This window comes from Hemitrygon akajei, chromosome 17, assembly GCF_048418815.1.
Source record: "Hemitrygon akajei chromosome 17, sHemAka1.3, whole genome shotgun sequence".
Classification (NCBI taxonomy): Eukaryota; Metazoa; Chordata; class Chondrichthyes; order Myliobatiformes; family Dasyatidae; genus Hemitrygon; species Hemitrygon akajei.
Genome location: NC_133140.1, coordinates 84,527,897 through 84,549,571, shown reverse-complemented (window position 1 = coordinate 84,549,571; position 21,675 = coordinate 84,527,897). Strand labels below are relative to the sequence as shown.

Sequence of the window (21,675 nt, the reverse complement as noted above, 5' to 3'; positions counted from 1 at the left end):
TTTTCCAGTCTTTTAAGCGATTTTAATTCTTGAGCTGGGGAAGGGTGGCCCTTTAAAATCGGGAAGTTAGCAAGTCGATTACATGTCACCAAGCATTCAGATAATAAAGTCACATGGAGATATTTTAAGCGTGGCTCCACAAAATCCTGCCAGGGTCCCTTCCGAAGTGCACGTAAGATGAGGGCGAGGAGGAGCCACCCCACGCTCGCTCGGATGTGCCGTTATTAGTTTTGCAGAGTGGCGCAGCTGCCTCTTGGAAGTAATTCATTGTTTTTATTTTCCGCGAGAGAGAGGGAGAGAGGGAGTGGGAGGGTGGGTGGGAATGATCAGATAGGGCGTACAGTTGTGTTGGAGATCAAGGATATCCGTGCTCTAACAGCGGGGAATCTTTTGACAGCGAGACGCAAAGAGAGATTGCGATGGCAGTTTGTTCCGGCCGGCTATCGGAGGGCTAGTAGGGCCCTCTCATCTTCAAAGACAAAACTCCCCCCTATCTCTGCTCCGGCTTGCAACTGAGTCACCCACCATTAGGGAGGAGCTGAGACGAAGGACCATTCATCGAAATAGTTATTTGGCCTGCATATGCTGTTTAATGGGTTGAAAACCGGCGCATGGAGATTATCAGTTACCTATACTCAGGTAAGGCACGAAAAAATAACCCTCTTTTTCGAGATTAATTAGCCAAAAAAAAAAATAATAATCCTGCAAACTTCACCCCGCCCTGAGCTCGGAATTCATTCCCAATGTCACAGCAGACCTTTCCTCTCTGTAGGTGTTAACTCGAGAACAGCGATTTCAAAAACAGCCATTATTTGTGGTTTTAATTGTTTTTATTTTGTATTTCTTTGTGAAACGGTTTTATATTTTCCTCCTGGTTTCTCAAATGCGCCTATTTTGAGGTGTTAGATTGAAGTGAATCCGGGTTGTGTTCGGCGACAATTAATGTGCCGGAGGAACTCAGTGGCCTCGGTTGGTGGGTGGGGGGAATTGTTGACGTTCTGGGGGTCCGGATTAATCCCGGCCGCAGAATGCGAGGTGTTCGCTAGCGCGAATTGTCTCTTCAATCACATTGTCAAATCCCCCTCCCTTCATTATCATTTTTTTTGTCACGGGGGGCTTCTCGGTTTCATTGGGCGCTGAAGTACCGAGGGTCACTCGCCAGCGACCGTCTTTGCTTTTGCGCGGGTTTTAAAGGAATTTATTTCACCCTGACCCAGATCAACTGTTATCATACCTTGTGCGGCTCGTGTATCGTTAGTTGCTGCTCACGTTATTCCTTCACTGTATTTATAGAATGCGTTTAAAATATAAGCTCTTGCGCTCAAAAATGGTCAAAAGTTCCCAAGTCAACCCATGAAGTCTCTTAAATAAAATATCAGTTGCCACTTTTCCAAAATAAATCGACGGTGCTTTAAAGGGGCGTGAAAGATGAACTCAGACAGTGAAAAGCGTTCAGATATCTCTGGGGGATATTAATCAGAGAATGCACAGAACTGATTTATTTATCCAGGTTCATTAATAAGTCCGTAAGATATAGGAGCAGAATTCCCGGCCATTCGGGCCATCGAGTCTACTCCGCCATTCCATCATGGCAGATTTTTTAACCCTCGCAACCCCATTCTCCTGCCTTCTCCGCGTAACCTTTGACGCTCTGACTAATCGAGAACCTAACAACCTCCGCTTTAAATATATCAATTACCTGACCTCCGCAGCCGTCTGTGGCAATTAATTCCACAGATTCACATCTTCTGGCTAAAGACGTTCCTCCTCATCTCCGTTCTAAATGGACGTGCCCTCTGGTCCTAGACTCGCCCACTGTAAGAAACATCCTCTCTACATCTACTCTAATATTCGATAGGTTTCATTGAGATGCCCCTCATTCTTCTAAACTACAGCAAGTACAGGCCAAAGCCATCAAATGCTGCTCTTGTGTTAACTCTTTCATTCCTGGAACCGTTCTCCTGAACCTCCTCTGGTCCCTCTCCAATGCCAGCACATCCTTTCTTAGACAAGGGGCCCAAAACTGCTCACAATACTCCCAAGTGAGGTCTGACCAATGTTTTATGAAGCCTCAGCATTTGGGAGGAGAGTGGTGGTGTGGTTGAGGTGCCTCACAGTGCCTGAGATCCCAGGTTCAATCCTGAACCCTGGTACAGTACTGCCCGTGTGAAGCCCACAAGTTCTCCCTGTGTCTGTGAAGTTTCACCCAAGTGCTCGGTTTCCCTCCCACATCCCAAAGATTTGTATTATTTGTTTTTCATTTAAAGATGCAGCACTGGGTGGGTGGTGGAGATGTGTCTCAATCAGAGGAGGTGTAAGGCACTCCTTCCCTCTCCTAGTCTGCAGGTCACCCTTGGGCAAGGTGTAGCTCCTGCTTAGCCCCCAATCAGGGTCACATGAAGCCATGGGAGCAAGTGGTGGATGGTCGTATGAGCAGCTGGTGCAGATCACAAGTCCTGGCTATGTGACCACTGACGCCAGGCAGACAATCTCTGGACAGTATTGATAATGGCTGGGGCCACCCGTCTTGTAAAGACACTGTCTCGAAGAAGACAATGGCCAACAACTTCTGTAGAAAAAGTTTGCCAAGAACAATCATGGTCAAAGTCCATGATCACCCACTAATACGACGCGGCACATAATGATGATGACAGGCCCTTCCAGTCCAATGAGCCTGTGCTGCCCAATTACACACATGTGATGAATTAACCTGCTTTGTAAATCTTTGGACTGTGGGAGGAAACTGGAGCACCTGGAGGAAACATACACGGTCACGGGGAGAATGTTCAAACTCCTCACAGAATTGAGGGTTGCTTCCAGATGTAGGTGAATGGTAGAATCTAGGAGGAGGACGCCTCCAAGAATGGTGCATCCATCACTAATGGCCCTCACCATCCAGGGCGGGCTCTCTTCTCATTACTACCATCAGGGAGGAGGCACGTGACCCTGAAGACACACACTCACCAATTCAGGAGCTGCTTCTTGCCCTTCGCCATCGGCTTTCACCCTCAATTAATAATAATCCCGCTGGGTCCGGATACACACATGTTGTAACCACCCCATATCAACGGGGCACCACGGTAACGTAGCAGTGAGCTTGACATTAGGGTGTCAGAGTTCGGAATTCAATCCCGGCATCCTCTGCGAGAAGTCCCTGCACGTCTTCCCAAGTGGCCACAAGGGTTTTCTCCAGACCCCTCACTTCCTCCCACAGTACAAAGGCGTACCAGGTAGGTGAATTGGTCATGGTAACTTGACTCATGATTAGGTTAGGGTTAAATCGGGGTTGTTGGCGGTTGCTGGGTGGTGCGACTGGAAAGGCCTGTTCCACATTCTACCTCCAATAAAGAAATACATTTCTGAACGGTCCATGAACTCGTGACAATGACCTCATAATTCCTTTTTATTGCATTGTTTATTAATTTTATAATTTTGTTATTTTTGTGACTTGGCACTGTACTGCCACTGCAAAATAACAAGTTTCTCATCGTATAAGAAAGTGATAATTAATGTGATTCTGAATGTGTGGGGAGGGTAAAATGGATTGGAGTAAATGGGTGGTTGATGGTTGTACAGACTAAATGGGCTGAAGGGCCTTGTAGAATCATAGCATTGTACTGCATGGAAACAGATCATTCAGCCCAACTTGTGTACAGCCACTGGATGGCACCCCTCTGTATTAACCCCATAACCCAGATCCCGGTCCATAGCTGTCTCTGCCATGATGATGTGGATGTCTTCATGCTACCAGTAACTCTGCTTCAACAGCTTCATCACACAAGTGTTTTGTAGGTACTTCCACTCGGAACCTGCCATTCTCTGGGTGAAGAAGCTCCCATTTCAGAATCCCTCCGAATCTCTTCCTCTTTACCCTAGAACAGGGATTCCCAACCTTTTTTATGCCATGGATCAATACCGTTAAACAAGGGGGAGGCTGGGAACCCCAGCCCCAGAACAACACACACATAATGCTAAAGAAACTCAGCAGGTTAGACAGCATCTATGGAGGGGAATTTCCATTTCAAGCCGAGCCCTTCACAGGACTGGAAATTTCCTCTTTCCCTGTGTCTTTTAGTTCCATCTACTTCTGATGCGGGTAACATTTTGAACAGACTCCCCTGTCTGTGCTCCTCACAATTTTATATACTGATGTCCCTCCCCACCAAGTTCAAGAACAGCTATTTGCTTCACACGTTTGGTTTTTGAACCAACCAGCACAACGCTAATCATTACTTCAGGCCAGCAACACTCTGAACACTCTGAACACTTTGATCACTTGGCACTAAAATGTTTTCTTGCTCTAATTATGTTGTTTCTTTTAAAATTGTGCATAATTTATGTTGATGTTTTTCTTGTGAAAAACATACTCTGTGCCTGTGATGTGCTGTAAGTAAGTTTCTCATTACACCTGTACTTGTGCAGATGATAATAAACTCCATTTTTGTCTTTTTCTGCCTCAATTACCTCCCGTCTTAACCCCTTCCACTCCAGTAAGAACAGACCAACCTCTCCGCAGAACTCTCCCCTACACAAGCCTGATTGAATTCTTTGAGGAAGTGACAAAACAAATTGACTGATACCAATCCATCACAGGTAAAGCCCTCCCCACTAATGAACACATCTACATGGAACATCGTCGCAGAAAAGTAGCATCCATTATCAGGGACCTCCACCACCCAGGTCAGGCTCCCTTCTCGCTGCTACCATCAAGAAGGTGGTTCAGGACCCACACGACCAGGTTCGGGAACAGTTATTACCCCTCAACCATCAGGCTCTTGAACCAAAGGGTAAAATTTCACTCAACTTCACTTGCCCCATCACTAAAATGTTCCCACAACCAATGGTCCCACTTTCATGGACTCTTCATCTCATGTTCTCAATATTTATTGCTTAGTTATTTATTATTATTGTTTCTTTCTTTTGGTATTTGCACAGCTTGTTGTCTTCTGCACTCTGGTTGGTGCGGTCTTTCATTGATTTTGTTATGGTTATTATTCTATAGATTTATTGAGTATAGCTGTAAGGGTTGTATATACTTCGATAATTTACTCTGACCTTTGATGAAGGTAGAGCAGTGTTTGTGGTGAATATGAATTTTAGTAAGATGGTTGATAAGCTTCTCTATGGTAAGTCATTCAGGAAGTTGGTAGGGATAGGATGCAGGGATACTTGTCTACAGATGTACCATGGAGAGCGTTCTGACTGGCTGCATCACCGTCTAGTATGTGGGATGGGGGAGGCTACTACACAGGATTGAAGTAAACTGCAGAAAATTGTAAAATTAGTCAGCTCCAGGGCATCTTCAGGGAGTGATGCCCCAGAAAGGTGGTGTCCATCATTAAGGACTCCTGCCACCCAGCACATGCCCTCTTCTCATTGTTACCATCAGAAATGAGGTACTGAAGCCCACAGGTGCACACTCAACAATCCAGGAACAGCTTCTTCCCCTCTGATTTCTGAATGAACGTTGAACCAGTGAACACTACCTCACTACTTTTCATTTCTATTTTTTCACTATATACTTAATTTAACTATTTCATATACTGTTATTCACAGTATTTTTTCTCTATATTATCATTATTGCATTGTACTGCTGGCACAAAGTTAACAAATTTCACTATATATGCTGGCGATATTAAACCCAATTCTAATTGTGTATTCAAAATCTGTTTGCCCACAGAAGGCAGAGGGTGGTAGTAGATGGGCCATTTTCTGCCTGGAGGTTGGTTGCCACTGGGATCAATTCTAGGACCCCTACTCTTTGTGATTTTTCTTTTAATATATAAATGACACAAGAGAAAGTGGAAGGGTGGGTTACTAAATTTGCAGATGATAGAAAGGTTGATGATGCTGTGGATAAGGCTAGAAGGTTGTCGTGGGTTATTACAGGACATTGGCACGATGCAGAGCTGGGCTGACAAGTGGCAAATGGAGTTCAATCTGGAGAAGTGTGAAGAGTTTCACTTGGGAAGGTCGAACTTGGAGGCAGAATACAGGGTTAATGACAGGATTCTTAGCGTGAAGGAGTTGTGGGATCCTGGGGTCCAGTCCAATGATCCCTCAAAATTCTTGCACAAGTTGCAAACGAGCAAATCTGCATGTGCTGCAAATCCGAGCAACTCATACAAAATGCTGGAGGAACTCGGCAGGCCAAGCTGCATCTATGGGGGAAGAAAAGTACAGTTGAGGTTTCGGGCCGAAACCCTTCAGCAGGTCAGCCTGAAACATCAACTGTACTTTTTCCCACAGATGCTGCCTGACAATAATTTGTTCCCACAAATTATGGAGCATAATTTTAAACTGTTGGGAGCAAAGTATGTGGGGGGGTGGGGGGGTTGCAGAATGTCAGAGGTAGGTTTTTACACAAAGTGGATGGTGCACAGAATGCACTGCCGGGGTGGTGTTAGAGGCAGATAAATTAAGGACATTTAAGAGAAGCTTAGATAGGCATATCGATGAAAGCTATGAGGGCGGGAATGATTAGATTGATCTTGGTGTCCATAGAAGGTCCGTACAGCGTTGTGGACTGAGTGTGTACTGTGTTCTCCTTCCATGCTCTTGATGACTTGGATAAATACAGAGCACCTTGTGGCACCAGGTCCCTGGGAGAGGGTGGACTTTCCTTCGGCTTGGTCAACATGTATCCCCACTTGGCATTAGGGTGTGGGGATCTTGCTGAACATCTCTGGCTTACCAAGAATTTCATGTCATAACAATACATCAGGATCACAAAGTACTTCATGGGCTGTGGAGTAGTTTGATACATGCTGAGGGAGCGTGAGACTCGGGTCTTTTGTTAGGAGTTTAATAAATGCCTACCAATTACAGTAGGAGTCCTTCCAAGCCTTAATTATATGAATGGGATTATATAATGTCTCTCATCATGAGAAAAGTCACACACAAGTTGCATTGCTCCTGCAATTACTGCCAAACTCTTCCTGCCAACACATAGTGGGATGCGAGTGTTTAAAGGTGAAGTCTGTGCTTTCATGTGTTCTGTGGGGATGGAAGCTGAATGAGCTTATACAGGAAGCACCAAAGCCCAAGTCTTTCATAATCAGATTTATTATCACTGAGTTACACAATGTGAAATTTGTGGTTTTGCAGCAGCAGTGCAAAGTAGCGAGATAAAAATTCTATAAATAACTAGATAGTGCAAAATAATGGAATCATGAAACAGGGATGGTTCAGAAATCTGGCAGAAGGGAAGAAGCTGTTTCTGAATCACTGAGTGTGGGCTTTCAGTCTCCTGTACCTCCTCCCTGATGGTAGCTTTGAGAAGAGAGCAAATCCTGGATGGTGAGGGTCCTTAGTGACAGATACAGCTTTTTTTTTGAGGCACTGCCTCTTGAAGATGTCCTCAAAGGTGGGGAGTGTTGTACAAACCTCTGTAGCCTCTTGTGGGGAGCTAGTGCCCATGATGGAGTTGGCGGAGTCTACAACCTCTTGTAATTGCTGGCATTGGAGCCTCCATCCCAGGCTGTGATACAACCACCAGGATGCTCTTCACTGTCCATCTACAGAAACTTGTAAGGGAGTCTTGTTGATATAATGAATCTCCTCAAACTCCTAATGAAGTAGAGCTGTTGCCATGCCTTCTTCATGTTTGCATTAATGAGTTTTGCCCTGGATGTTAATAGTGGACCATTTACCAATACATCATCCTAACGATTTACACAAGGGCTCCCAACCCTTTCATGCCATGGACTCTGACTATTAACCGAGGGGGTCCATGGACTCCAGGTTGGGAGCTCTGGTGCACTTCCACATCAAACTTGTCAACAATTTCCCACTATCAACGACACAGATGTTGTTCACGATTCCCAACGCACACAAAATGCTGGAGGAGCAGCAGTAGGATCTCCCGATGGCCACCCATTTCAATCTGGCTTCCCATTCCCATAGAGATATAAGCCTTCTCTATTGCCACAATGAAATCAAACATGGGTTGGAGGGGCAGCAACACCTCATATTCTGTCTGGGTAGCCCCAGACTTGATGGCAAGGACATTGATTTCTTTAACTGCTAGTAATCGCTCTCCTCTGCTCACCTCACATCTTCTCTTTTTCCCTATTCTGGTTCCTCTCTCACCCCTTCTCTTCTCCTCACCTGCCCAGCTCCTCGCTCTGGTGCCCCTCCTCCTTTCCTTTCTCCTAAGGCCCAGTGTCCTCTCCTATCAGATTCTTTTTTCAACCCTTTACCCAGTGTCTCACTTCATCCCCCTCTCCCCCACCCACCCACCTTCCCCCTCACCTGGTCTCACCTATCACCTCCCAGTGTCTCACTTCATCCCCCCTCTCCTCCACCCACCCACCTTCCCCCTCACCTGGTCTCACCTATCACCTGCCGGTGTCTCACTTCATCCCCCACCTCTCCTCCATCCACCCACTTTCCCCCTCACCTGATCTCACCTAATCACCTCCCAGTGTCTCACTTCATCCCCCCTCTCCTCCATCCACCCACCTTCCCCCTCACCTGGTCTCACCTATCACCTCCCAGTGTCTCACTTCATCCCCCCTCTCCTCCACCCACCCACCTTCCCCCTCACCTGGTCTCACCTATCACCTCCCAGTGTCTCACTTCATCCCCCTCCCCACCCACCCCCCTTCCCCCTCACCTGGTCTCACCTATTACCTGCCAGTGTCTCACTTCATCCCCCCTCTCCTCCATCCACCCACCTTCCCCCTCACCTGGTCTCACCTATCACCTCCCAGTGTCTCACTTCATCCCCCACCTCTCCTCCACCCACCCACCTTACCCCTCACCTGGTCTCGCCTATCACCTCCCAGTGTCTCACTTCATCCCCCCTCTCCTCCACCCACCCACCTTCCCCCTCACCTGGTCTCACCTATTACCTGCCGGTATCTCACTTCATCCCCCACCTCTCCTCCACCCACCCACCTTACCCCTCACCTGGTCTCGCCTATCACCTCCCAGTGTCTCACTTCATACCCCACCTCTCCTCCACCCACCCACCTTCCCCCTCACCTGGTCTCACCTATCACCTCCCAGTGTCTCACTTCATCCCCCCTCTCCTCCATCCACCCACCTTCCCCCTCACCTGGTCTCACCTATCACCTCCCAGTGTCTCACTTCATCCCCCCTCTCCTCCATCCACCCACTTTCCCCCTCACCTGATCTCACCTATCACCTGCCAGTGTCTCACTTCATCCCCCTCTCCCCCACCCACCCACCTTCCCCCTCACCTGGTGTCACCTATCACCTCCCAGTGTCTCACTTCATCACCCCTCTCCTCCACCCACCCACCTTCCCCCTCTCCTGGTCTCACCTATCACCTCCCAGTGTCTCACTTCATCCCCCCTCTCCTCCATCCACCCACCTTCCCCCTCACCTGGTCTCACCTAATCACCTCCCAGTGTCTCACTTCATCCCCCCTCTCCTCCATCCACCCACCTTCCCCCTCACCTGGTCTCACCTAATCACCTCCCAGTGTCTCACTTCATCCCCCCTCTCCTCCATCCACCCACCTTCCCCCTCACCTGGTCTCACCTATCACCTCCCAGTGTCTCACTTCATCCCCCCCCTCCTCCACCCACCCACCTTCCCCCTCACCTGGTCTCACCTATCACCTCCCAGTGTCTCACTTCATCCCCCCTCTCCTCCATCCACCCACCTTCCCCCTCACCTGGTCTCACCTATCACCTCCCAGTGTCTCACTTCATCCCCCCCCTCCTCCACCCACCCACCTTCCCCCTCACCTGGTCTCACCTATCACCTCCCAGTGTCTCACTTCATCCCCCCTCTCCTCCACCCACCCACCTTCCCCCTCACCTGGTCTCACCTATCACCTCCCAGTGTCTCACTTCATACCCCACCTCTCCTCCACCCACCCACCTTCCCCCTCACCTGGTCTCACCTCTCACCTCCCAGTGTCTCACTTCATACCCCACCTCTCCTCCACCCACCCACCTTCCCCCTCACCTGGTCTCACCTATCACCTCCCAGTGTCTCACTTCATCCCCCTCCCCACCCACCCCCCTTCCCCCTCACCTGGTCTCACCTATCACCTCCCAGTGTCTCACTTCATCCCCCCCTCTCCCCCATCCACCCACCTTCCCCCTCACCTGATCTCACCTATCACCTCCCAGTGTCTCACTTCATCCCCCACCTCTCCTCCACCCACCCACCTTCCCCCTCACCTGGTGTCACCTAATCACCTCCCAGTGTCTCACTTCATCCCCCCCTCTCCCCCATCCACCCACCTTCCCCCTCACCTGATCTCACCTATCACCTGCCAGTGTCTCACTTCATCCCCCTCTCCCCCACCCACCCACCTTCCCCCTCACCTGGTCTCACCTATCACCTCCCAGTGTCTCACTTCATCCCCCACCTCTCCTCCACCCACCCACCTTCCCCCTCACCTGGTCTCACCTATCACCTCCCAGTGTCTCACTTCATCCACCTTCCCCACCCACCCACCTTCCCCCTCACCTGGTCTCACCTATCACCTCCCAGTGTCTCACTTCATCCCCCCTCTCCTCCATCCACCCACCTTCCCCCTCTCCTGGTCTCACCTATCACCTCCCAGTGTCTCACTTCATCCCCCCCCCTCCTCCACCCACCCACCTTCCCCCTCACCTGGTCTCACCTATCACCTCCCAGTGTCTCACTTCATCCACCTTCCCCACCCACCCACCTTCCCCCTCACCTGGTCTCACCTATCACCTCCCAGTGTCTCACTTCATTCCCCCTCTCCTCCATCCACCCACCTTCCCCCTCACCTGGTCTCACCTATCACCTGCCAGTGTCTCACTTCATTCCCCCTCTCCTCCATCCACCCACCTTCCCCCTCACCTGGTCTCACCTATCACCTCCCAGTGTCTCACTTCATTCCCCCTCTCCTCCATCCACCCACCTTCCCCCTCACCTGGTCTCACCTATCACCTGCCAGTGTCTCACTTCATTCCCCCTCTCCTCCATCCACCCACCTTCCCCCTCACCTGGTCTCACCTATCACCTCCCAGTGTCTCACTTCATTCCCCCTCTCCTCCATCCACCCACCTTCCCCCTCACCTGGTCTCACCTATCACCTGCCAGTGTCTCACTTCATCCCCCACCTCTCCTCCACCCACCCACCTTCCCCCTCACCTGGTCTCACCTATCACCTCCCAGTGTCTCACTTCATCCACCTTCCCCACCCACCCACCTTCCCCCTCACCTGGTCTCACCTATCACCTCCCAGTGTCTCACTTCATCCCCCCCTCTCCCCCACCCACCCACCTTCCCCCTCACCTGGTCTCACCTATCACCTCCCAGTGTCTCACTTCATTCCCCCTCTCCTCCATCCACCCACCTTCCCCCTCACCTGGTCTCACCTATCACCTGCCAGTGTCTCACTTCATCCCCCTCTCCCCCACCCCCCTTACCCCTCACCTGGTCTCACCTATCACCTCCCAGTGTCTCACTTCATCCCCCTCCCCACCCACCCCCCTTACCCCTCACCTGTTCTCACCTATCACCTCCCAGTGTCTCACTTCATCCCCCACCTCTCCTCCACCCACCCACCTTCCCCCTCACCTGGTCTCACCTATCACCTCCCAGTGTCTCACTTCATCCACCTTCCCCACCCACCCACCTTCCCCCTCACCTGGTCTCACCTATCACCTCCCAGTGTCTCACTTCATCCCCCCCTCTCCCCCACCCACCCACCTTCCCCCTCACCTGGTCTCACCTATCACCTCCCAGTGTCTCACTTCATTCCCCCTCTCCTCCATCCACCCACCTTCCCCCTCACCTGGTCTCACCTATCACCTCCCAGTGTCTCACTTCATTCCCCCTCTCCTCCATCCACCCACCTTCCCCCTCACCTGGTCTCACCTATCACCTGCCAGTGTCTCACTTCATCCCCTTCTCCCCCACCCACCCACCTTCCCCCTCACCTGGTCTCACCTATTACCTGCCAGTGTCTCACTTCATCCCCTCTGTCCTCCACCCACCCACCTTCCCCCTCACCTGGTCTCACCTATCACCTGCCAGTGTCTCACTTCATCCCCCCTCTCCTCCACCCACCCACCTTCCCCCTCACCTGGTCTCGCCTATCACCTCCCAGTGTCTCGCTTCATCCCCCCTCTCCTCCAATCACCCACCTTCCCCCTCACCTGGTCTCACCTATCACCTCCCAGTGTCTCACTTCATCCCCCCTCTCCTCCACCCACCCACCTTCCCCCTCACCTGGTCTCACCTATCACCTGCTAGCTTCTACTCCTTCTGCTTCCCCCATTTTCTTATTCTGGCTTCCTCCCTCTTCCTTTCTTGTCCTGACGAAGAGTCTCAGCCCAAAACATGCTGAGTTCCTCCAGAATTTTGTGTGCCAAACTCAATGTGCTGCCTTCTCTGCTGAGTGACGCCTCCTCTTGCTGCCCTGGGGTTTCCACTGTCGGCAGCACTTCGCTTTGCTAAGAGACCTTTCCCTTTCCACGGGTCGTCATTCTTGCTTCTTTTTCAATTTTCTAGCCAGTCTGCTCTGCCTTCCTCTCATCCTCGGGAGTTCTATTCGGGCCGGCCTAGGAGGAAATCAATCCAACTTCTGTGAGTGACTCTGATCTGAGTAATGCTACTGTTGGGTGGGGTGGGGGGGTTGTAGATATTTATCACGGAGTCCCTGCACAGACTGAGACTGTGCCTACTAGTGTTAGAATGACCTCTCTGGAACGGAATGTGCAGGTGTCCCCTCCCATCAGGCAGGAGGTACTGTAGCATTAGAAGGAGAACTGTTAGGAGGGGCAACAGCTTCATCCCCTGGCCGTAAGACTGTTACATTCCCTGCCTCCACATGGGTCTCATTACATGCTGTATGAGCACCAGTAGGGTTATACTGTTCACTTGTTAACTTGGATGCACCTTATTAGTTTATTTGTGGCAATAGTACTTTGTAGTTTTATGTGAGTTATATGCACCGTGTTGTGCACCTTGGTCCAAGGAACATTGTTTCATTTGGCTGTATAGATGTGTATGGTTGAACAAAGAACTTGAACTTGGAATGAATACAAGTTGCTACCAAAGTGCATATTCACTCAGTACTGGTGAACAATGGAAAGTGTTTCACTTGTTGCTGGGTTAGAGATGGAGTTCATTGGATATAGGAGATGATTAAGGCCATTCAGCCCATCAAGTCTATTCCACCATTCAATCATGTTTTTCCAGCCCTTTAATCCAATCTTCTCCCCTTACCTCTCAAGACCCTTGTCAATTAAGAACCTAATAACCTCTGCCTAAGTGTACACAATGACTTTGCCTCCACAGCCGTCTGTGGTAACGAATTCCACAGACTCCCCACTCTCTCTCTCTGGCTGAAGAAATTCACAAGTACAAGAGATCTTACAGATACTGGAAAACCAGGGTGATACACGGAAAATGCTGGGGCAACTCAGCAGGTCAGGCAGCATCTATAGACAAGAATAAACAGTCAACATTTTAGGCTGAGACCCTTCATCAGGACTGGAGAGGAAGGGGATAAGAAGGTGGAAAAGAGGAAGGCGGGCAAGGTGGAATGAGATGGGTGAAGCCAGGTGGATGGGGAATCAAGATGAAATAAGAAGCTGGGAGGTGATAGGTGGGAGATGTAAAGGGCTGGAGAAGGAATCTTATCGGAGAGGAGAGTGGACCATGGGAGAAGGAAAAGGAGGAGGTGATGGGCAGGTGAGGAGAAGAAGTAAGAGTGGTGCCAGATTGAGAAACTGAAGAAGAGGAAAGGGGGAGGAGGAAATAAAATTACCGGAAGTTGAAGAAATTGATGTTCATGGCATCAGGTTGGAGTCTACCTAGACAGAACTCGTGCCATCAGGTTGAAATTCACCCCTGTCCTCCCTGCAGTAATGTGCACTGTCTTTTTTCATGGGAAACTATTCCTGAGCTCCTGTAAGTGGGGAAAGTCCTCCCTCCTTGCTCTTTACTAGGTGAACGTGCAGAAACCTAACAGATGGAACGCAACATGGGGAAAAGGTAAGGTCATCATCTCTGCTCAGAAAAAAATTAGCTGGAATAGGTGATAAATCTCCTCTGCACCCTCTCCAAGGGTTCCACATCATTCCTATAATGAGGAGATGTGAGCTGAGCGGAATACCCGTAGTGAAGTCTAACCACAGTCTTATAGAACTGCAACATTACCTTGCAGATATTGTACTCAATGCCTTGACTAATGAAGGCCAACATATTAAGCACCTTTTAAACCATCCTATTAACAGCAACGATGGACATGACGGATCAGATGTTCCTGGAATGATATCCAGTAGGAAGTAAATGTGGGAAGATTTGAGATACCGATTACCTCGCTGTGGTTCCATTGCCATATCTCAATGTTGCTCTCCAGTCTCTCACCAAATGGAAGTCGCTGTTCTCTTCCTTGAAGCCTTGTCCTTCGCTTCAATCACTTGCCTGTTTAAACCTGGTTGTTCCCAGCCCAAATGAGTGTGAGCTTGGTGACGCTTTACAGCTGACCGGATTAAAACCAGTGTGGTATTTGAGCAAAGAGTCAGCTAATTGATGATTCATCTGCAGTAACCTTGGACCGGTTACTACTTCAAGGCTTCTTTTAACAAACATCTCTCCTGCTTTATTGGAAGCATAATGATACAGAGGTATCGTAAGGTTGTTATAGCCAGGGGTGGTAATGGGGATAAGCTCCCACTACCTTTTAAGTAAATCTCAAATAGCCTCTGACAGCCAAATCCAACTCCTGGCCTCCATGTAGGGCTTAGTTACTAAGCCCAGCAGAACCATTTTAACTGATAAAATAGGCAAAGGTGGGTAACTGTTGCCTCACAAGCAGTTGCGTTAGACAGATGGGGCTCGTCAGCTGTGGTTGGCAGCTCACCTAGGAGAAGGAAAACTCTGATCTCAAACCTCTGCTGCCTTGCAGCTATACCCACTCATGGGGAAGGCTTCGGGAGTAAATCCTAAAGGAAGAATCCGGGCCTGGACTCCCTAAGGCAGTCCTACATTAAGTTCAGCACCGACTGGCATCTCCTGTGATGCCACTGGTGCCAAGCTGTATCGGTTTCTGCCGCTCTGTTGGATTCATCAGATGCATGGAAAGGGGAGCCTGCTACATGGGCAACAGCTTGCTCTCCATATTGTACTGCCCTGGCTTGTGTATCACATAGACAGTTGAGATGCAACATCCATAGGTGGCCCCGACCAATGGAGGGCCTCAAAGTCATACAGAGAAATCCGCCAGCAGTTGATACCTTTGTGAATCACTCCCATTAATTCAAAGTTACCATGGCTTGATGTTGGATATTAATTCTAATACAGGGATTCCAAAGGGTTCAAGTACATTAATTATCAAAGTATGTATACATTATACATCCTTGAGATTCAAGGCAGCCACAGAACAAAGAAACCCAACAAAAACAAAGACCTGATGTGCAGAGAGGACAAAAAAACAATCATGCAAACAATAAACTCAAGCAAATAGCGTTCTGAGCTGAAGTCCACATCTACAAACCCTTAGTTCAGCACGGAGTAGTGAGCTGAACTGGGCCGACCCTCACCTCAGGCCCCGACACCTGACTTTTCCAGTGCAGCCCGGCACACAAACTATCGCCGAAACGTCGGGTTCAGTTGCTTCGATACAGTCTGGGGCCTGGACCCCACCACCTCGATTCGGCTTGTGTCCGACCTTTCTGATTCAGCCCGGTGTTTAAATCGATCGAACCTGGGGTCCAGCACGCTCTCACCTGCGGGCCTGCCACTGTACCACATCAGATTGCCTCCAAGTCCAAAGGGCAGTTGCAGACTAATGCGTGTGATGATCATTTGCCAGAAACGGAGTAGTTAACAAAGTATTTAGCTGTTTTCCTTGTTTCAGTTCTGGTCCCCTCATTGGAGGAAGGATGTGGAGCTATCGAGAGGATGCTGCTTGGATTAGAGAGCATGTCTCATGAGGAAAGGTTGAGTGGGCCAGAGATTTCCTCTGTGGAGTGAATGAGGATGAGAGGTGACTTGATAGAGGTGTAGCAGATGATAAGAGGCAGAGATCGAGTGGACAGTCAGAGACGTCTTCCCAGGAAGGCAGTGGTTAATACGAAGGGGCATAAATTGAAGGTGATTGGAGGAACATATGGGGTCAGAGGTAGGTGATTTTTACACAGTGGTGGGGGTGGGTGTGAGCAATGCACTGTCCAGGGTCCAGGGTAGACGCAGATCCAACATTGAAGTACCAATGTTACCATACATTACCTTGAGATTCATTTTCTTGCAGGCATTTGCAGAAAAATAAAGAAATGCAATAAAATTTATTTTAAAACTCTTACATAAAGCCTGACAAACTATAGATGTGCCAAAGAAAACAAATTGTACTAAATAATACTGAGATTCATTAGGGATATTTAAAAGACTCTTAGATAAGCACATGGAAGAAAGAAGAATGGAGGGCTACGGGGTGGGAAGTGTTAAAATGATTTTGGAGTAGATTAACCGGTCAGCAAAACGTTGTGGGCTGAAGGGCCTGTGCTGTGCTGTAGTCCATGGTACATTCAGCTGAAGTGCCAGTCCCACATGTCAGATCTCATATATAAACTATACGTCATGAGTACGTAGAAATGATCACTCATTTGATAAAAATCATGGATTTTTTTGAACAGTTGTATTATAGCTAAATGCTATTAATATGTATTCTGGCAAATATTAACATGAACCTAACTTTCTGCAGCTCTTTGTCAAAGTCCACTCAATACAGAAAGGGTGAGATGATGTGTCAGTAACTGTGTTCAGTGCTCCTGGTGCAGTCTCCACTGTATTGGAGAGAGCCAACAGAGATTGGGAGACTGCTTTATCAAGCTTTGCTCCATCTGCCAGTCCAGTTAGGATCTCCCAGTCAATAACCACGTTAATTCTGCATCCCATTCCTACACTGACATATCTGTCCACAGCCTCCTCCAGCGAGGCCAGACACAGATGAGGGGGACATCATCTCATATTCTGCCTCAGTAGTCTCCAACCTGATGTCAGCAACATCAATTTCTCTAACTTGCTGTAATCTCTCCCCTCTCTCTCATTTTCCCTTATCTCAATTGCCCCACCATCCCTTCTCTTTCTCTCCTCTCCTGCCCTCTTCATCTGCATGTCTGCACATTCCTCCCTCATGCTCCCCCCCACCCCCAATTCCATGGTCCATTGTGCTCTTCTATCAGTTTCCATCTTCTTCAGTCTTTTGTCACTACCACCTATCGCCACCCTAGCTTCTCCCTCTCATTCCCTTCACCCACCTATCATATCCCTCTTGACTGGATCCACCTATCAGCAGCCATCTCTTGTTCCATGCCGCCCTCCCACCTTTTCATATGACTACCTCCCTTCTCTTTCAGTCCTGATGACAAGTCCCCATGTGAACCATTGACTGTCCCTCACCTTCTGCAGATGCTGGCTGACCTGTTGAGTTCCTCGAGCTTCTATGCATACAGCTGCAGCTTTCCAGCTACGGATATTGCGTTCTAACTGTCATACACAAGCAGATATAAAATCCACAATATGAAGAGCAAACTGTTGCCCATGCAGCAGACTCCCCCACTCCACGCTGCAGACGGATCCAAAGGAACTGCAGAGACTGATGCAGTTTGGCACCAGGAGTTGCCGGTCAGCGTCGGACTCTTCGTAAGACTGCCTTTAGGGACCCCAGCTCTGGATTTTTCCTGGGGGTTTACCCCAAAGCCTTACCCATGAGTGGGTATAGCCCCAAGGTAACAGAGATTTGAGATCAGAGTTTTCCTTCTCCTAGATGAGCTGCCAACCACAGCTGTAGAGCTCCATTTGCCCAGAGCAACTGGTTTTAAGGCACCAGTAGCCTGCTTTTGCCCCTTTTCCTGTTAGTAGAAACAGTTCACTGGGCTTAGTAACTCAGTCACACGTGAAGGCCAGGAGCTGGACTTGGTTGTCAGAAGCTATTTGAGATGCACCATTGGGAAGATTTAATAGGTAGTGGGAGTAAATCCTCAGCCTCCCTCCCCCCACCAACACTCTGGGTAGGACATCCTTAAGGAGCCTGATATAAAGATGAGATTAGCTTTGTTTGTCACACGCACTTCAAAGCAGACAGTGAAATGTGACGTTTACATTAACAACCAACACAAACCAAGGTTGTCCCTGGGGCAGCCTGCAAGTGGTGCAATGCTTCCAATGCCCACAACTTACTGACCTGTACATCTTTTGGAATGTGGGAGGAAACCCTTGCTTTGCGGGGAGACCGTACGAACTCCTTCCAGACAACAGCAGGAATTGAACCCCATCTTTCATTCACCGGTGCTAATTGCTACGTTACCATGCTGCCCTATTAAAAAAAGATTTAGCCAGCACATAGTTCTTTCCTTGAGTAGACATGAGATTCTGCAGATGCTGCAAATCCAGAGTCCCACACTCAGAACGCTGGAGGAACTATGAAGAAGGATAAACAGTCGACATTTCAGCCTGAGACCCTTCACGTGGAGTGAGTACTCCTCGTTCTAGGCATAGTAGCTAAGCCATTGAAGAATGGCCGTAAATATTCACTTTGATGTTTGCCCAGGCAACTCCACCCTACCAGCTTGGTTCCTGTAGAACTTCTTGCTGAGAGTCTTTTAAGAGCCTCTTAGATAGGTACATGGAGCTTAGAAAAATAGAGGACTATGCCCTAGGGAAATTCTAGGCAGTTTCTAGAGTAGGTTACACGGTCGGCACAACATTGTGGGCTGAAGGGCCTGTAATGTGCTGCAGATTTCTGTGACTGAGCCACAAGTGGGCATCTCAGCTGCAGTGTGGAAAATCAACCAATATCAGGTGATTGCACAGTAATCCAGGAAAACCATCAGTTACCACATTGTACTTGATTGTATTGCACCCTCCCATCCACCTTCCAGTTGGGATTTGAAGCTCCAGCATCTAGGAATGCCTGTGTTGTGATCAGAATGAGACAGTAGGAAGTTGCCCTGTCAGTGAGCTGTTTCTCTCACTGTTACAATAAGTGTCCAAAGCACACATCCGACATTCCAGCCACCATGTCCAAGCTGGCGGATAATGGCATCTCCTACTGTGCGGCAGGAGAGGGGCTTGAAGGAGGGATGGTCATTTAGCTGCTTGTCACTACTCAGAACCAGGTTTCTTGTTGGTGGCACAGTAAGTAGCCAGCTGTAAAATCAGGGGTTCGATCCCTGCCGTTGTCTGTAAAGAATTTGTACTTTCTCCCTGTGACAGTGTGGGTTTCCTCTTGGTGCTCCAACATTCCTAGATGCTGGAACTTCAAATCCCACATCCCTGAGGTGTATGGTTAGGGTTTCTGAGTTCACATTGGCAACAGAAGTGTGGTGACACTCGCATAATCTTCCCTGATTGAGCAGTACTGTGGCACATACGTATAGCTAGTACTGTATTTGTCAATGTGGAGGGGAGAATGAATTTGTAAAACTAGTGGAGCGAAGGATAATGGGAATAGCAAGAGTGTGTTGCCGTGGGAGGGGTGTTGGACAGGTGGCAGAGGAGTGCCAAGGGTGGGGGTGGCATGGGAGCAGACAACGCCAGCCCTGAGACACCAGGTAAAGTCATTTGATTCCAAACAATTGGTTTATTGATCATTACAGAATGTCTCTCTGGTGCTTCCTGCTCTCTCCCCTCTCCCTGCCCCCTTCCCACTCTCCATCCACGATAGAGACCCATATCAGAGTCAGGTTTATCATCACTCACATATGTCATGAATTAATATTTGTTGCTTTTGCAGCAGCAGTACAGTGCAATACATAAAGTTACTGCAGTACTGTGCAAAAGTTTTGTGCTCCCTGGTCATTTAGGAACTCTAGCTATATGTCTGCGCCTAAGAGATTTGCACAGTATTGTATTTGACATAATGGCATATTTCACTGTATTTTGCATTGTTTATGTGACATCTATCATTGGCTTATATGACATGAAATTTGTTGTTTTGCAGCAGCTGGTCAGTGCAAGGACATAAAATAACTATAAATTTAAAAATAAATAGGGCAAAATAAGGAAAAATAGTGTCCATGGACTTTACCCAATAAAGTGGCCACAGACTGTATGATTTCAAGCTGAAATGATAACTTCCAATTGCTGTTAGGTATAAGAAATGCACTAGATGCTAGGTGTGCAAACGTACACTTTTGCATTTTGAGCAAGGTAAGTAAAAGTAAACTTACTGAGCTTTGCCTTCATTTAAAAAAGAAAAAGAAGCTGTTCCTGAATTGTTGACAACTGGTGTGTGATCTCCCAACTTCCCCTTTCCTGAAGCCCGCAATCAGTTCTTTGGTCTTGCTGATATTCAATGTGAGGTTGTTGCTGCGACACCACTCAATTAGCAGATCTACCTCACTGCCTCATTGCCATCTTAAAGCCTACTGAAAAAGGTTCACTTCATGTGTCTCAAGAACACTGAAATGTACAGTGAAATGCGTCATCTGCATTAACAGCTCATACTGTCTGTGGATGTGCTTGGGGGCAGTCCGTAAGTAACTCCATGCTTCTGACACCAGCATAGTATGTCCACAACCTACTAAACTTTGGCAGGTGGCCAAGTGGTTAAGGTGTAGGTCCAGTGATCTGAAGGTTGTTAGTTCGAGCCTCAGCTGAGGCAGCATGTTGTGTCCTTGAGCAAGGCACTTAACCACACATTGCTCTGCGACGACACCGGTGCCAAGCTGTATGGGTTCTAATGCCCTCCCCTTGGACAACATCGGTGGCGTGGAGAGGGGAGACTTGCAACATGGGCAACTGCCAGTCTCCCATACAACCTTGCCTAGGCCTCAGTCATCATCGAAAATCAATGGACAACCGAAGAAGAAGACTAAACCTAAACACAAAAGATGCTGGAAATTCAGAGCAACACACACAAAATGCTGCAGGAACTCAGCAGGTCAGGCAGCATCTGACTCTAACCTTTACGCCTTTGAAATATGGGAGAAAACTGGAGCACCTGGAAGAAACCCAGGCAGTCATGGGGAGAATTTACAAACTCCTGACAAACAGTGGCTGGAATTGAACCCTAATCACTGGTGCTGAATAGCGTTCTACTAGCCACGACACTACTGTGATGCCCTGATATTTTCTGATCCATTGCAGTGTTATCTGCAAATTTATAGCCATTTCCAATTTCAAACCGTGCCTGCATTGATCAAGCACTCTTGTCCACACGGTAGTGGAAGTGCTTTGCACCTTGGTCCCAGAGGAATTTTGCTTTGCTTCTCTATATATGTGTATGGCTGAATGAGAATGAACTTGAACTTGAGACTGTGGCTCTGTCAGGCAAGACTTGGGAATAATATTGCATCAGGCAAAACTCTCTGACATCATCTGATGACATCACTAAGCTTTAAGAGATCTCAGCCATTGGATCAAGAAATCCTGATGAAGAGTCTCTGCCTGAAATGTCGTCTGTTTATCCTCTCCATAGACGCTGCCTGACCTGCTGAGTTCCTCCAGCACTCTGTGTTATGCAAAGATGGGTGACGCTCTTTATAAGGAGAGGCTGGGAATTCCTTCTCCTGAAGGAGAGGGGCAGCATTATCAAGGTTTATAAAGTCATGAGGGGGTCATAGGTAAAGTGAATAGACAGATCTCTTTCTCCCCCAGCGTAGGGCAGTCCAGAACAAGAGGTCATAGAGAGGGGAGAGATTTAAAAGGGAAACAAGGGGCAACTCTTTCCACACAGTTTTGAGTATGTGGTCGGAGCTGCTA

The 21,675-nt window shown here is 48.5% G+C and overlaps 1 protein-coding gene across 2 annotated transcripts in view; it reads left to right on the top strand.

The window, feature by feature from the left end:
• The first annotated feature begins 301 nt into the window (after positions 1 to 301).
• The window catches only part of bean1 (brain expressed, associated with NEDD4, 1), a 99,917-nt gene continuing 78,543 nt past the window's right edge, over positions 302 to 21,675 (top strand). The window contains exons 1-2 of one of the 2 annotated variants that reach the window (XM_073070424.1): positions 302 to 639; positions 12,475 to 12,549. In XM_073070424.1, the coding sequence (XP_072926525.1) occupies positions 612 to 639; positions 12,475 to 12,549 (103 nt within the window). In that variant the 5' untranslated portion in view covers positions 302 to 611. The remainder of the gene's footprint in view (positions 640 to 12,474; positions 12,550 to 21,675) is intronic. The other variant, XM_073070425.1, reaches the window with a different exon arrangement.